Genomic DNA, 16,049 nt, shown 5'->3' on the forward strand with positions numbered 1-16,049 from the left:
CAGCTGATATCAGAACACATTATGCAATAATAGCAATTAAAACATTATAGAAAAAACACATAAAAAAGAAATGTAGATCAATGAAATAGTACAGATAATCTGAGAAACAGATTATAACACTGTAACATTTTATAATTAATAAAAGCAAGTGATAGACCAAGGCTAGACAAACACATCAGTAAGGGACAGAAAACATTACTTAATACTTGGCATTTGTGAGTTATGAAGAAAGTAGCACCAAAGTGAATGCATTTTGCAAGTAACTCCCAGCCTCTTTAAATGTCAAAGGCAGTCACTAATGCATTAGCAGATCAGTTCAGCTTAAAACTGTGAATTAGAGAAGTAAATCTTTAGGTGCAAAGTAGACAGTTGTCACACATGTGAAATATACACATTAGTGATCTGCCTCAAAGGGGAAATGTTTATTAATACCCATAACCTATTTTTACTGTGTCAAATTCTTACATATCATAGTCCGTGATTTCACTACCCTGTAGCAGCAATAAAGTGTCAAAAGGCCCATGAGTATGATGACACATATTCCAGTAGTAAATCCAGCCTGTTTAAAAATAAAAATATAAAACACATATCATCAGGTAAGCATAAATTCACATGCAACCATGTTACCCTAAATAGTCATGATAAAAACCTGACAACTCATGAAAAACTAAATATAATTCATCAATTTTCTTTTCTTTTCTTTTTTTTTTTTGAGACAGAGTCTCGCTCTGTTGCCCAGGCTAGAGTGAGTGCCATGGCGTCAACCTAGCTCACAGCAACCTCAAACTCCTGGGCTTAAGCGATCCTACTGCCTCAGCCTCCCTAGTAGCTGGGAATACAGGCATGCGCCACCATGCCCGGCTAATTTTTTTCTATATAGATTTTTAGTTGGCCAGATCATTTCTTTCTATTTTTAGTAGAGACAGGGTCTTACTCTTGCTCAGGCTGGTCTCGAACTTCTGACCTCGAGCGATCTACCCACCTCGGCCTCCCAGAGTGCTAGGATTACAGGAGTGAGCCACCGCCCCCGGCCCATCAATTTTCTTTAATGAATTTTATATAGATTTATTAAAACCTCTATTACAAAAATTATAATATAAAGAGAAAAAAATTTGGGTAAAAAGTATGCTAAAAAATTATATTACCTGTTTTATGCCCCAGGGAATACTTAGTATAGATGTTCCCATCATGGTATTCCAAATCATAAAACTGAAAACAGAGTAATAGCAGTAAAAATGTGGAGTCTGACTCTTTAAACATTTTAATTGAGACAAAAACTAAATCAGCAATTTTCATTCATACATAGTTTATGTCATGCTTCAAAAAGTAGTTTTACTCACATGGTTACTAAACTGGTGTTTTTACCATATCCTTCAGTATAACTTTGAAGTTTATAAGCAGAACCCAATGGACTATACACATAGCATTCTTCGGGAGCTGGAACTACATGGTCTGGGGCAATCTGGTAAAAAAGAAATAGAGAAATGTCAGAATCAATTCCTAGATTTGCAACTGTCAAAATATTTTTCTCTTTATTTTCATGAGAAAGGAGGAAGAAGAGCCACCAAAAACTGAGATTAAGGACATCTAGATGGAAGAGACTCTGGCCTTAAGTGAGGGTAATTTCAAGAACCAAGTGGTAACTGAACTCCCATGTGAGTTAAAGAAAAGAATAATATATAATTTTTAAAAATGCTTTAGTAGCAGAAGAATAAAATGAGCTAACATGGCTTAAGGAAAAGTCAAAACAAGGATTTTTAAAGATGGAAGAGATTCAAGTATGTAAGCAAAAAGAAAGGAGCCAAAAGAGACAGGTTGAACACCTAACAGAAAGAATGATTGACTAGATATGTTTCGTATACACATAGCTCCCATCCTATGCCCATACATTTCTTTCTAACTCTTTTCCTATTCTGGAGGGAAAAAACACAGCTTCCTGACGGAATTCTGCCCATCTCCCTAAGAGTAGTTCTTTGAGAATAGGTAGTCCTTAAAGACATAGAACCTGACTGGTATAAATCAACAATCTTTTATAGTTAGCACCTACTATGTAATCTACAACTTTGTGCTAGGTTTAGTGTTCAAGATATAGACTCTAACTTTGTGCTAGGTTTAGTGTTCAATATACAGACTCTAACTTCAAGAAGTTTATATTCCTGTTGGAGGACACATGAAGCAATTACATAAGACTAGAAGACAGAATAAAAATTAAGTGTTCAACTGTGTGGTGTACCATGTCTCAGGAATGACAAAAAATAATAATAATAATGGGGACTAGTTGTGGAAGACTTCAAGGAAGGGATAGATCATTAGCCTCAGTAAGAAGACAGGATATGAAATGGTACAAAAAGAAAAAGTGTCAAATGATACAAAAGCAATTTATGTAACCAAAATGTTTGTGCCCCTGTAATATTCTGAAATAAAATTAAAGAAAAAAGAAAGAAAAATGTCAAGTCCTCTTTTTATACATATGATTGAGGATGTCTTATAGGCAAAAAATGTCTAGAATGTTATGCATAATGTGGCTTTGGAAACAACTATTTCCTAGAGACACAAAGGCATAGCTGGAAATGGGTCTGCTGCCTCCTCTTTACCCCAATCCTCTTGGGCCTGGATTCTGTTGTCTTCTGCCATGGAGTAAAAAGGAAAAAAGGACACAACTACGTCTACAGCAGGCAGGAGAAAACCCATACTATAGCTAGCAAACCAAATTCAGAAAAAATGAAAATTAAAAGCTATATGTGACAGGATTAGAAGAAAAGAAGTGGGGCCAGGCGCAGTGGCTCATGCTTGTAATCCTAGCACTTTGGGAGGCTGAGGCAGAAGGATCACCTGAGGCTATGAGTTCAAGACCAGCCTGAGGAATACAGACCTTGTCTCTACAAAAAATAGAAAAATTAGCCAGGCGTGGTGGTGTGTACCTGTAGTCCTAGCTACCTGGGAGTCTGAGGCAGGAGGATTGCTTGAGCCCAGGAGTTTGAGACTGCAGTGAGCTATGATGATGCCACTGCACTCTACCCCGGATGGCAGAGCGAGACCCTCTCTTGAAAAGAAGAAGTAGCAAATTCTTAGGAGATAGAGAAAAATGGGAGGGTTGGATTTCACTCTGGCAGTGGTCTACAGCAGTACTTTTCAAACTTGAATGTTCCTATGAATCACACAGGGATCTTATTGAAGATTTTGATCAAGTCTGGAGTGAGGCCTGAGATTCTGCATTTTTACTAAACTTTCAGTGATGCCTATACTGCTGGCCTGTGCAGGCCACACTTTTATTAGCAAGGATCTAGTCAAATAATTTTCTTTCCTTCCCCATTTTAGAATTAAAATGTTAAGGTATATGGGAAAATGTTTATGAATAAAAAGATTTAACTCTGTAAATACTCTGTAAAGACCTGTGGTTTCATATTGTTCTCTTAAAAATCTTTTAGGAAAAATAATTTTAGGATTTTCAAAAATGAGTATATACACTATATACATATTCATTAAAAATGGTTATATCACATTGTTAATTTTAGATCACTGTTTATATATTTTGATTTACTAGAGTCACCTCTGTCAGTTAACAAAAACAATTAAACTTGGTGTACAATGCTGACTTAATTTCTAAGTGAACAATGTACATTCAGGTCTAGACTTGCCCAGCTGGTATCTCTGAAGTTTGCTTCCAAGAGAAGAGCCTCTAGAAGGTCTGAACTAGATTCAGAGATACTGGATTACCTCTGTTCCCCAAAGGGCTTAGATAATTCTGTTATAGAACTAAGACTCTACCACAACTACTGATGTAAAGGCCTAGGGGACAAAGCCCCCCAAAATTGGGGAAAAAATTATCCCCCCCAGAACATTTTAGAAATCCCTACTTTGGCCATATAAAAGGAGATCTTAATATTTCTTTCAGGGCCATTATGAGGATTAAATGAGATAGCTATGTTTAAGTGATACTCAAACCTTAGTAAATGTCTAATGAATATTAGTTTCATTCTTCTTATTACTAATACTATTTAAAAAATCATATTTTCCCCCCAGAATGTTCCCATTTTTCTTTAAGCTTGTAAGTTTCTGAATATCTCATATGTGATAGTTTTTATAAGCAACTAAATTACTTACATATTTTTGATTCTAAAATAATAATACAGATTTCAGAAGATCAACAGTCAACAAACTCTGGTCCATGGGCCAAATCTGGCCTTCAACTTGATTATATAGCCCCTTCCTCAAGAATGGTTTTTATATTTTTAATGATTATAAAACAAAATGAAGAACAGCATGCCACAGTACGTGGCCTGCAAAGTCTAAAACATTTTGTATATGGCCCTTTGACCTGTCTTTCATCAATAAAAGGATGATGCTAAATAAGAAAATATTACATTTATATATGTACACATTTCCATTTCCCACTCTTATAGAAAGTTCCAAAAACCATTTTCCCTTGTAGCTTCACACTTAAAAACTGAACAGACTAACCAGAACCTGTTATTATCTGTTATTAATCAATGACCTAAACTGCCACTTCAAAAGTAATTTATCCTCCTCAGAGATCTTAGGATTGGGAATTAACAGAATTTAATACAAAAACATCTCCAGGGTGTTGTCAACACAGAGAGATTGTTTCAAATCTCTCTATGCCAGGCTAGATAAGAATGAACTAGCCTGAGATGTAGGACATGTATTAATTATTATACTATCTTTGACTCTGCATGATGCTGTCCTTGGAATATGGCCAGCAAAAAGTTCAATCACTGGGAGTTGCCCAGGCTTAGGCTGCTCACTATTCATTTCAACTTAACTTTAGACAATTAGTCATGCTTTGCCTCTTACCAGTGCCTTGTCTGCAGGAGTGGTGAGCCGGCTGTAGTAATGAATTCTCTTGTTCATGGCAGAGGCATGGTCGCTAACCCTCTGAATGACATTATTCACATTGACGATGTTTGTGGGTTCTATATAGAAAGGCCTAGAGAAGGGAATATACACTTGACAAAAAGCGTTCAGCCAAAAACTGTGGAAATCAGCCTTTGAAGAAAATACCTTCTTGTCCTCCATTAGAAATGGGATGCACAGAGGCAAGGCATTCACTTCTCACTTTTGGTGGAAAAAGAAAAAGGTCACAAAAGAAGTATTAACCTATTTACAAAATAAAGCTTTTGTCTCATAATAGTTTTACTTTAAACACCCTTTTTTAATCTTAAGAAATTTAGCAACATAGCAGAAAGAGCTTAAATCAGTTATTAAAAAGAAATATAGCAGTTATCGGTATCCAATAATGAAACTTAGATGGCTTTGAATAGTCTCTCAAAAAAGCTTTTGGTGCTAAATCAGAGAAATCATGGACTAAAATGTCCCTCTACTAAAGAGTCTCTACTCCCTCCTTATGGGCCAAAGTTACTTGCTAGGATAAACAGAATTCTTATTTCTTGGTTCATGTGTTAAGGATTAGTAATCTCAACCATTTCCCTTGGGAGACTTATTCAAAGCAGTGTCAAATGGATCATCAAGACACTAGAGATATTTTGCCTCATTCTATTTTTTTTTTGTGGATTTTAGTAATATACCCTCTTATTTATATGTATGCTTCCTTTCCATGACTACGTCCTAATCGATTGCAGATTTTGGTTTTCAATCATCCTTTCCAGTCATCAACCCTTTCTGTTCCTTTCTGAAACTCCCTCATTTTCTTTCTAAGCTTCCAGTGACAGATTACCCAAAAATGGAAAGACCAGGCAAAGGACTGCATTCCTCTGCTGATTCTTAGACCCCTTGAAGTCATAAGTGACACTGTGGCCCAAACTGTATATAATTTGTCATTTCAGATTATACACAGATCCAAGTAACTCCTCTACACTTCTGGCTCTGAAAGCAGCTTACAATTTATTAAGTTATGGTAATAATTTCTGGAGACACTGTTGACCTAATCTTGTGGGCAGCAATTGAAAAACCAAGTGAGTGAAAATTTATTTTCTGCTATTTTTCTTACTAATTCTGTGAAATTTGAGAAATGGCAGTATAGATTTGAGTCTTGTCTTTCTAGTTAGCATACAGAATCTTTGAATCTTTTATTTACTCTGTACTACAGCACTTAAATACAGTAGGTACTATCTGCAATCCAATGAATATGAAAGTAGAGCGCTTACTAGAGCAAATATGTGGATTGAGATCAACATGATATATTATGTATACTAAGTGCCACAGTTTGAACATGTCTCCCAAAGGCCATGTGTTGGAAAGTTAATCCCCAATGCAACAGTGTTGAGAGGTAGGACCTTTAAGTGGTGATTAGGTCATGAGGGCACTGCTCTCACGAATGGACTAATTGCCACCATCGCAAGAGTTGGTTAGTTATCACAGGAGTGGTTCCTGGTGAAAGGATCAGTTCAGTCCCCTTCATTACCCTCACACACTTGCATGCTCTTTTGCTCTTCTGCCTTCCACAGTAAGATGGCAAACAAAAAGGTCCCCACCAGATGTGGGCCCCTTGACCTCCCAGCCCCCAGAACTATAAATTCCTTATAAATTACCCAGTCTCAGGTATTCTGTTACAGCAGCACAAAACGAACTAAGATACTAAGCATATTATTGCTAAATGAATTAAGTGGTGTCAATAAATTTCAAGGGAGGCCGGGCGCGGTGGCTCACGCCTGTAATCCTAGCTCTGGGAGGCCGAGGCGGGTGGATCGCTCGAGGTCAGGAGTTCGAGACCAGCCTGAGCAAGAGTGAGACCCCGTCTCTACTAAAAATAGAAAGAAATTATCTGGCCAACTAAAAATATATATACAAAAAAATTAGCCGGGCATGGTGGCTCATGCCTGTAGTCCCAGCTACTCGGGAGGCTGAGGCAGTAGGATCGCTTAAGCCCAGGAGTCTGAGGTTGCTGTGAGCTAGGCTGACGCCACGGCACTCACTCTAGCCCGGGCAACAAAGTGAGACTCTGTCTCAAAAAAAAAAAATAAAATAAATTTCAAGGGGATATAATGAAAATGAATGGGTCAGAAGCTGAATAAACAACTCCTACTTATAAATTTGGTAGCCTGATATAACTACCAATCATCCCAAAATATTATGCCTATATAATTTACACCATAGTCTCTACTACGACACTCAGTAGTACTAAAAAGCAATGTAAAAATCTTTGTATCTGGGGGACAGTTTAATCATACCAGTGGTCACACTCTATAGGGCATTCCCTTCTTGCTTTGCAAGAATGACGCCCCATAAAATTGAAGAAAGAATTATAGCTTTAATGCCAATGTAAGGCAGAGACTGAAGTTTGTCATAGATTACTAAAAGAAACTGATAAGTATGATACTGATAGAGAGATGTAGTAACTCTGCTTTTAGCTTTTTACTCTGAAAATTCAATGGTATTAATTCAATACTAAGTTGGTTTGAAGGCCTGCTTGCTGAAATGCAGTCAGGAAGTGCTAAATTTCTTGGCTCCTGGCTTCTTACAGAAGTGTTAACTGTACCAGTTTAGTTGGCTTGACTACTCTGAGGGCAGAACGACTCTGAAAGTTTTTCTTTTCCAGCAGTTTTCATCGAGATGCTGAGTGCCTGTTCAAACAAATATTTTGGAATCTTTTCAAAACAGATTCTCTCTATAAATATATAACTCAGCATATTTTAACCGAATTATTAGAAACATATGCTTAAAGCTTCATTTGAGAGAGTAAAAATATAAATTATATTTCTAAATTGAACTTCAGTTGGCTCTGAAAATGCTTTTAAAATGAAACAATACTATACAAAGAACAATATTCAGAAAAAGACTTGAAACTTGGGCTTTCTTCTTTTGAACAGTTTCACACGGGTGCTCCCTACCAATGTTACTTTTCATTTGAAATGTAGTTCAACTGTACCACACTAAAAATAAAGAAGTTATATTTGTCTTACCTTATAAATATTTATGGTCATGCCACAGAAAAAAATGCTTTTAATATTTAGAAAAATTTATAAAATATTTTAAAATGTGAGTTGACCCTCATATTTTCATTTAATATACTTCTTACAAACAGAGAAACCTTATTACTACCTAACACATTTTGAAGGTTCCACTCCTTAAATTCCTTAAAAATTTTTGGCTTATAAATCTGTCTCCACCCTTCTACTGACCAGTTATATATGCTTCTCTGAAGTTTAATAACAATTCTATGACTCTTAAGAAGGTTTATACCCAACATGAGTTACAAAACCAGGTAAAACTGAATCCAGTATTTAGGAATATACAGACAATAAAACTATAATATAAGTCTAGTGGTCACCTCTAGAGAGAAAAGGGGATGCATTTGCTGAAGGACACATAGGGAATTTCTGGGGTGCTGCTATTTCTTGACCTTGGTGGTGGCTGGATGGGTACTGGCTTTACAATTATTTCTTAAATTGTTCATACACAATGTACTTTCCTGTACATGAGATATATCATATGATAAAAAGCTTTAAACATAGATCTTAAATGTTCCCACCTGTAATCCTAGCATGCTGGGAGGCCAAGGTGGAAGGATTTCTTGTGCTTAGGAGTTTGAGACCAGCCTGAGCAAGAATGAGACCCCATCTCTACTAAATATAGAAAAGTTAGCCAGGCATCATAGCACACGCCTGTAATCCCAGCTACTCGGGAGGCTGAGGCAGGAGGATCGCTTGAGCCCAGGAATTTGAGGTTGCAGTGAGCTATGATGATGCCACTGCACTCTAGCCCAGGCAACAGAGAAAGTTTTTCTCAAAAAAAAAAAAAAAAAAAAAAAGAAGAAGAAGAAGAAGAAGTAATGAATTGAGAGGGACCCTAAAAATCTTTTGTGCCATACAGAAATTCGTTGGTTATCTTGTAGCAAAGTACCTTAAAGAACTGTCAAATTTAAATGAGTTATCTATTTTTCTTCTACAGCTAAGACAACCATTCCAAATTTGCTGACCTCTTCTATAATGACACGTAGCTGAACATTTCTGAACATCCATTATCAGAATTTTCTTTGTATAACATGTTTTTTTAAAAAGCAACTACTTTGTCAGTCAGTGTTAAAATTCCCCCCAGCCAGCCCCATGATAGTTTACAAATGCCATGGCAACTTCCAGAAGTCACCCTATATGGTTTAAAAAGAGGAAGAACCCTCAGTTCTGAGAATTTCCCACACCTCTCCCAGAAATCTTATGAATACTTCTCCCTCTGCTTAACATAAAATTAAATAGAAGGTATAAAATAAGATCCTGGAAATTCACAAAGTGCTACTCTCTGTTGCTCTGCGAGAGATAGCCACTGCTTTGAGAGACAGCCAATGCTCTGTCTATGGGGTAGCCACGTTTCTTTTTTCTTTTCTTCCCTCATTTAACTTGCTTTTGCTCTGTGGGCTTGCTCTTGGATTATTTCCTGCATGAAGCCCAAAACCTACTTGGCCTTCAGGCTGGACCCCAGTTTTGGGGTCCACTTTCCTGTATCAGTTCTATCAACTCCGCCCCTTTTCCCAGCAGAGAGATTTACCACCTTCTGAGGGCTCTCTTTAAATCATTACTGGTTTTTTTCTTCTGTGTATGTATGTGTGTGTGTGCACACACGTGCACACACGTACACTGGGGGGTGATTGCTGGAACTGAGTGATAAAGTAATGCTGGGAGGGTGTCAGGAATGAAGGAGAAGGCAGAAAAATGGAAAAGAGGAGAGGAGAGGTGAGGGGATAGACTAGAGAGAAAACTAAGACAGGTGAACAAAGCTACTGGTTGTTTCTACATCAACAATATTAAACCAACAAAACATTAGTATTTTGAACTTTAAAAACAGCATGAAACGTGAGACTATACAAACTAGCAATGCAATCACTAAATGTAAGAATTAAGTGATACCATGAAGGATGAAAATTCACTAAGCAATTTCAACAAAACATTACACATTGTTGGATGAGAATGAAATGAACTTTGAATAAGTTTAAACTACTGTGTTACAAGGTGTTATAAGATTTTAAAAATAATAAAGCATATTGAACTGTTATTAAGTATAAAAACAAATTTTACTATACTGTTAATAAATAAACCTTAAAGTTAATTTTATCAAGACTGATTACATCCTTCTTATCATTTAAAAATTTCTATATATCTTTTTTTTATATATATCTTAATTAAATACAGATTCTGCTAGGAATGAATTTCAAAATTCTTTCCAATGGAATTCACGCTTTCAGATTTTGGTTTTTTAAAAAAAATCCATAAATTATGCTTTAATTCTGTCCTGAGACAAATAATCTTTTATGTCTACAAAATGATCAGTAACAGAAATGCAAAGTTTGGGGGGGGTTTAGTATCAGCACTAGAATGAGACTTAAAGAATTCCATAAACACCCAGGAACATTTCAATCAAGTTAAGATGCTTCAGTTTTTCTCTAGGTTGATGTAAACAGCCACGCTATCACCACCACTCCGTCTCACTTTTTACCTAGAAAGAGCACTTCCAAAAAGGACATAGTGGCCGGGCGCGGTGGCTCACGCCTGTAATCCTAGCTAGCACTCTGGGAGGCTGAGGCGGGTGGATCGCTCAAGGTCAGGAGTTCGAGACCAGCCTGAGCAAGAGCAAGACCCCGTCTCTACTAAAAATAGAAACAAATTAGCTGGCCAACTAAAATATATATAGAAAAAATTAGCCGGGCATGGTGGCGCATGCCTGTAGTCCCAGCTACTTGGGAGGCTGAGGCAGTAGGATTGCTTAAGCCCAAGAGTTTGAGGTTGCTGTGAGCTAGGCTGACATCACGGCACTCACTCTAGCCCGGGCAACAAAGTGAGACTCTGTCTCAAAAAAAAAAAAAAAAAAAAGGACATAGTGAGTGACATTCCATAAAGGAAGATTAGGAATGCGAGAACAATTTCCCAGAGGGCACGGTTCCCCAAGTAGCTTCTCCTTTTATCCACTTGGTGAGGATGCCAAAATAAATCACAAATTGTCTCAATTTACTTAAGTGTAATAATTGAATAGGAGTATTATCAATTTAATATTTTGAAATAAAGAGCTTGTCTTCATTATAAATAAATGGTAGGCTTCAGCCTGCAATACCACGCCAATTGTTGTTCTCCTTCTTACAGAAGTCTACCAGAAGAATTTCTGGAAGAGAAATAAAATTTCCAGTTTCATAACCTAATAATTCCCCATGAGAAAAAAAAGTGGGGAATAAGAAAAATGCCAGGCTAGCATTTTAACTAAAATTTCCTTTCCTTAAAAACCAGACAATGAAAGAAGGTAAAGAAGTCAATAAATATATATATATATTGAGATAGATCTTATTTTTAATACTGTGATTCTTCAAACGCATACTAAAATTGCTTTCTTAATTATCTTAATTTAAAAAAAAACCCAAAGCCCACATCTACTCTTTAAACAGATCAAAGAAAGAGAGCCCCTTATTCCTCTCCCGTAACTTTATATGATGGTTTGAATGGGTATCCTGCAGAATGCAGGTGCTGCCAATGTGATGGTATTAATATTAAGAGGCAGAGCCTTTAGGAGGGGATTAGGCCATGAGGGCTCGTTCCTCGTCAAGGGATTAATGCCTTCATAAAAAAGGCTTCAAATAGCATTTGGCTAGCTTGCTCTTCAGCTACCCCGCCCTCACCAGGCCAAATGCCTGGTGCCTTGATCTTGGACCCCCCCAAACTCCAGAACTATGAGAAATAAATTTCTGTTCTTTATAAATTATCCAGTCTCAGTTATTGTGTTACAGCAGCATATAACAGACTAAGACATGTAAGAAAGGGATACCACACATCAAGCCTCAGAAATCACCATCATGGCTCTCTCTCAAGAAAGGCAGACGGACTAGAGAGAACTTCTGCTTTACCACTGGAAAGATACTAGCAACAAATGGCCTACACAAACTGGTCTGGTCATTCAGGTGATGACGGCTGTATTTTCAATCCAGATGTCGAATACTCATTGTTTGTTGCATAGCATGTTATTCAGCAGACCAATCCCAGAATAACAGAACAGATTTATAAAGGCAAGAGTCCAAAATGAAACCTGCCCTGCCAGTTGTCTCCTGTCTAACTAACTTTTACATATAGGAATATGTTACAAACAAAATATAAGAGATATCTTAGGAAAAAAAGAAAATAAGCAGGGCTAGAAAGGGTATGTTGAAATAGGAACTTTCACGCTTTGCTGGCAGAAGTTGGCACAACCTTTCTAGAAAGCAATTTGGCTGAATGTATCAAGAGGGATAATTGTGTTTATATCCTTTATTCTAATAGGTATATTTTTGAGACTCTGTTAGAAAGAGACAAAATATGGTATAAAAATGACGTAGAAAGCTGCTAACCACAGCATTATTTAAAATAATTAATGCTGGGTTCAGTAGTTTGTGCTTATAACCCCAGTTACTTTCGAGGATGAGGCAGGAGGATTGCTTGAGGCCAGGAGTTTGAGACCTTTTTCACATGGCTTCTTTCACACAGCATGTTTTCAAGGTTCATAACATTATAGCGTATATCAGTACTTCACTCTTTTTTTATAGTCAAATAATACTCCAGTGTATGGATATATATCACACTCAGTTAATCCATGCATCAGTTGATAAATATTTGGGTTGTTTCCACTTTTGGCCATTCTAAATGTTATGAATATTTGTTTACAATTATTTGTGTAGACATATGTTTTCCAATTCTCTTGGATAGATACCTAGGAGTAGAATTGCTAGGTCATATGGTAACTCTATTTAACATTTTAAGGAACCATCAAACTGTTCTCAAAACTAGATGCACCATGTTTTAATTCCACCAGCAATGCATGAATGAGGGCCATGGCCTCTTTTTAAGCAATTAGTTTTAATACTCCATTTACTAGCCTTAATAAAACAGAGAATATATAGCTACACATAGACATAATTTAGAAAAATAAAATGATAGTAGCTTATAATAAAATAATACATATTTTAATGTGTAGATTCTTAAGCATGCCTATACTCAAAGACATAACGAAGAAAACCAATGCTTGCTTCTACTGAAATGAATAAGCCAAGATTTAAGAAAGGCAAGATTAGAAGCAATTCTGCATATGAAGTATAGGTTAATAAAAAAGCAGAAATATTGGTAGACATAAATAAAAACTAGTATTAGACAAAAAGTCTAGTGTTAGAGTAAACAATACCAGGTCAGATATGTATACAATAAATGAAAAATAACCGTAATTGAAGTAGTGATAACATGTCAAGAAAACTATAAAGTATTGAAGTAGAAAAAATAAGAAGGTATGATGTTCTTGCAAATGAGCCAGGCCTTTTTATAAGTTCAACACAAAAATAATTCCCTATATTATTTTATGGAACACATATGTCCTAATTTAAAATGTTGAGGAATTCATTTATCTGTTAATATTTGAAAGACCTTGGAAACCATATCTTGTGGCAAGGGGATAAAGAATAGATTGGAATAAGAAATATCAATATAAGAGCCTCTAAAAAAGTTGTATAATAGACTTTTGGGGACAATTTCAGAATAGGACTAAAAAAATAACAGGAAGCTAAAGATATAAAATCTCAATATATGATTTTTTACAAGATCAATTCCATATTATTGGGCTACTGGACTTTAATAAGATCCTTGCATTTCATGTGCCTCCATTAATTCAATAATATTTGGCTTTAAGTTTATTAAAAGAAGTCTCAAATCTCTTGTTATATACTTGCCATTGGTTTCATTGCTTTTCGGTACTACTGCACTGTTTCACTAAAACCCTTTTGACTAAATATACTTGGATATGTTACAATATCGAGCAGAGAATGACACTAGCCCAATGTGTTATACCCTTTCCTCTCAAAAAAACATACTTTTGACTTGGCCCTAACGAGCACTAGTCAAATCCAACTAAGCTACCACTTTCTTCAGGCTTCTCTTGTGCTTAAAGAGAACAATAATGGCCATCAAGCTGGAGATGCCTTAAATCTAAACACAAACTTTGTTAGACTGGGACCTTATTTCCAGTCCCATCCGAATCCTTTTATTCTTTCAAATTATTTTTCTACATATTTTTCTTTCTTCCTCTCTCTCTCCTAGGACCACAAGCACCAAAAACAGTCAATTTAGGCTGCTCTACAGTGACAGTATTAGTGACAAGTAAAACAGAGAGGCCAGTTTACAGAGGAACAGACATAAGAAATAAGGTGCCATAGCATACCTAGTGTGTTTAGTGAAGAACACTAGAAATGCTGCCTATTCTAAATATCCACCTCTACCCCACTGGCTTATCAGAGCACTTGAAATGTTATCAATTAGAAAAATCTTAAACTTTTAGGTTAGGATTTTATATTTTCAGGATTCTTCATGCTAAAATGCAAAGAGCCATGGAAAGGTATTAGACTAGGTCTCTGACACATCCGATTGTTTTCCATTATAATACCAAGCCAACAACCGAGCCCTGGCAGGAATAGGACAGATAAGCACTGGTAAATAAGGGGCAGAAGAAAAGTATGGTTTATAAGGTACTGCCTAGGGGGTTAAATCTGAGTAAATTCCTGCCCTGGATAACACTGGGCAAACACAGAAGGATATGAAAGCCCTAGGACCTGGGAAAAATGGAAGAGGAAACAGTGGTAGAGGAAGATTGAAAAAAAAAAAAAGAGAAGCTCAAAAAAAAAAAAATTAACCATTTCACAATTTGGTTGTAGGCTAACTGGGATGATCAACTCCCCCAGGGCATAGTCTCAGAGCAGCAGCAGAATATGAAACAATCCTGAATACTAGGCTCTATCTTTGGTTAACAGAAAGTCTGGGAAAAGCAGGAAAATAATCTCTCAGACCGGTAACTGCTAGCAGAATATATCAAATATATCAACACAGGAGACTTCTAAACCTTTCTGTCCCTCCACACACACTCTTCACCCCAAACCAGGTGAAAAATTGATGGGGAAGGGGAGGTGTACAGAGCAAAAAGTGGGCCTGCATAGTTTGAAAAGCTCCCCAAATGATCCAAATGATTATGACATGTATTCTTCCCCTATAATGACAAGCTCCTTCCTCCCACTAAGTTTATTAGACCCCACTTCTACCAAAATGATAAGCAGATCCAGCATTTTGCTATCTTTTAGTCCAAAGCAGTCACTAAAATGCTTACATTTTAACGAATACATGACTTTGATTGCCACCTAGTGGAGGAGATTGAAAACCACAAGCTAAAATGAGAATGCGTAGTCTCAAAAGTATCCAGTGTTTTCTATACACTGAGAGCCAAAGACAGTTTCCCAAAGTATGGTGATAATGTAAGATGATTCTACATAGCACAGGATGAATGATATTTTAACTAGTTGGTATTTAGCAATGCATATTAGAAAAAAGTATAAGCAACACTTCAAATCTACCATTTCACAAATAGGTGAAGATGTAGGTAAATTAACTCTAATTTTTAAAAGTAGATTTTAAAGAAATATTAAATTATAATATTATACAGGTGGTACTGAGATAGCACCAAAGTCATCAGGTGATTATAAAATGAAGTTTTGGAAACAGTTGTCTAAGTTGGTTCTTCTAAATGGAAGATACTTTTCCCTCAGTGTACATGAGTTTTATAGTAATCCATCTCTTAACAGAAATAACAATGTTTTATGGTACTCATGCTTTTTTCTCATCAAATAGTTTCTGTTTTCTTAATATAAAATTAGCATTCAGTACCACTAAGTCCCTATATTTGCCTTTCTTAAAACATGCTTACCTAGGTAGTTATGCCATGATTGTAGAGTTGATTCCCTCTTATTTTGACAAGTTTCATTACAGATAATATATTTCCATTTAATCTACCCAGTTAAACAAACTTTCAGAGAACTGTTTGAACTCCTGCCAACTTATTGTAATGGAATACACTTTTATGACCTATGTTCTATTGTCACAGTGGTCAATTATTTGTCATAGAATGTAGAGGTTTCCAGAAACCCTGAGCATTCAGTTAGCATTCATTAGTACTTATATTTGCTGATGTTGGAATATACAAGTGAGAATCAAAAGATTCATTTCATTATCTTTTCTGATGGCCAATATAAATGACAATGATAAACTTCTCCTGTGATAAATTTCACATTGCCACCTATAGCTGTAAGAAAGTCTAAA

The 16,049-nt window shown here is 36.3% G+C and overlaps 1 protein-coding gene across 4 annotated transcripts in view; it reads right to left on the reverse strand.

Annotated features, from left to right (window-relative positions):
* SLC38A9 (solute carrier family 38 member 9) overlaps window positions 1-16,049 on the reverse strand; it is a 57,470-nt gene that overhangs the window by 30,919 nt on the left and 10,502 nt on the right. For 3 of the 4 annotated variants that reach the window (XM_045565659.1, XM_045565658.1, XM_045565662.1), the window contains 4 exons: window positions 4,816-4,948; window positions 1,341-1,462; window positions 1,146-1,209; window positions 466-559 (listed from right to left, as the gene is read on the reverse strand). In XM_045565659.1, the coding sequence (XP_045421615.1) occupies window positions 466-559; window positions 1,146-1,209; window positions 1,341-1,462; window positions 4,816-4,948 (413 nt within the window). Of the gene's footprint in view, window positions 1-465; window positions 560-1,145; window positions 1,210-1,340; window positions 1,463-4,815; window positions 5,077-16,049 lie in introns of all 4 variants that reach the window. The other variant, XM_045565661.1, reaches the window with a different exon arrangement.

Source organism: Lemur catta, chromosome 12, assembly GCF_020740605.2.
Source record: "Lemur catta isolate mLemCat1 chromosome 12, mLemCat1.pri, whole genome shotgun sequence".
Lineage (NCBI taxonomy): Eukaryota > Metazoa > Chordata > Mammalia > Primates > Lemuridae > Lemur > Lemur catta.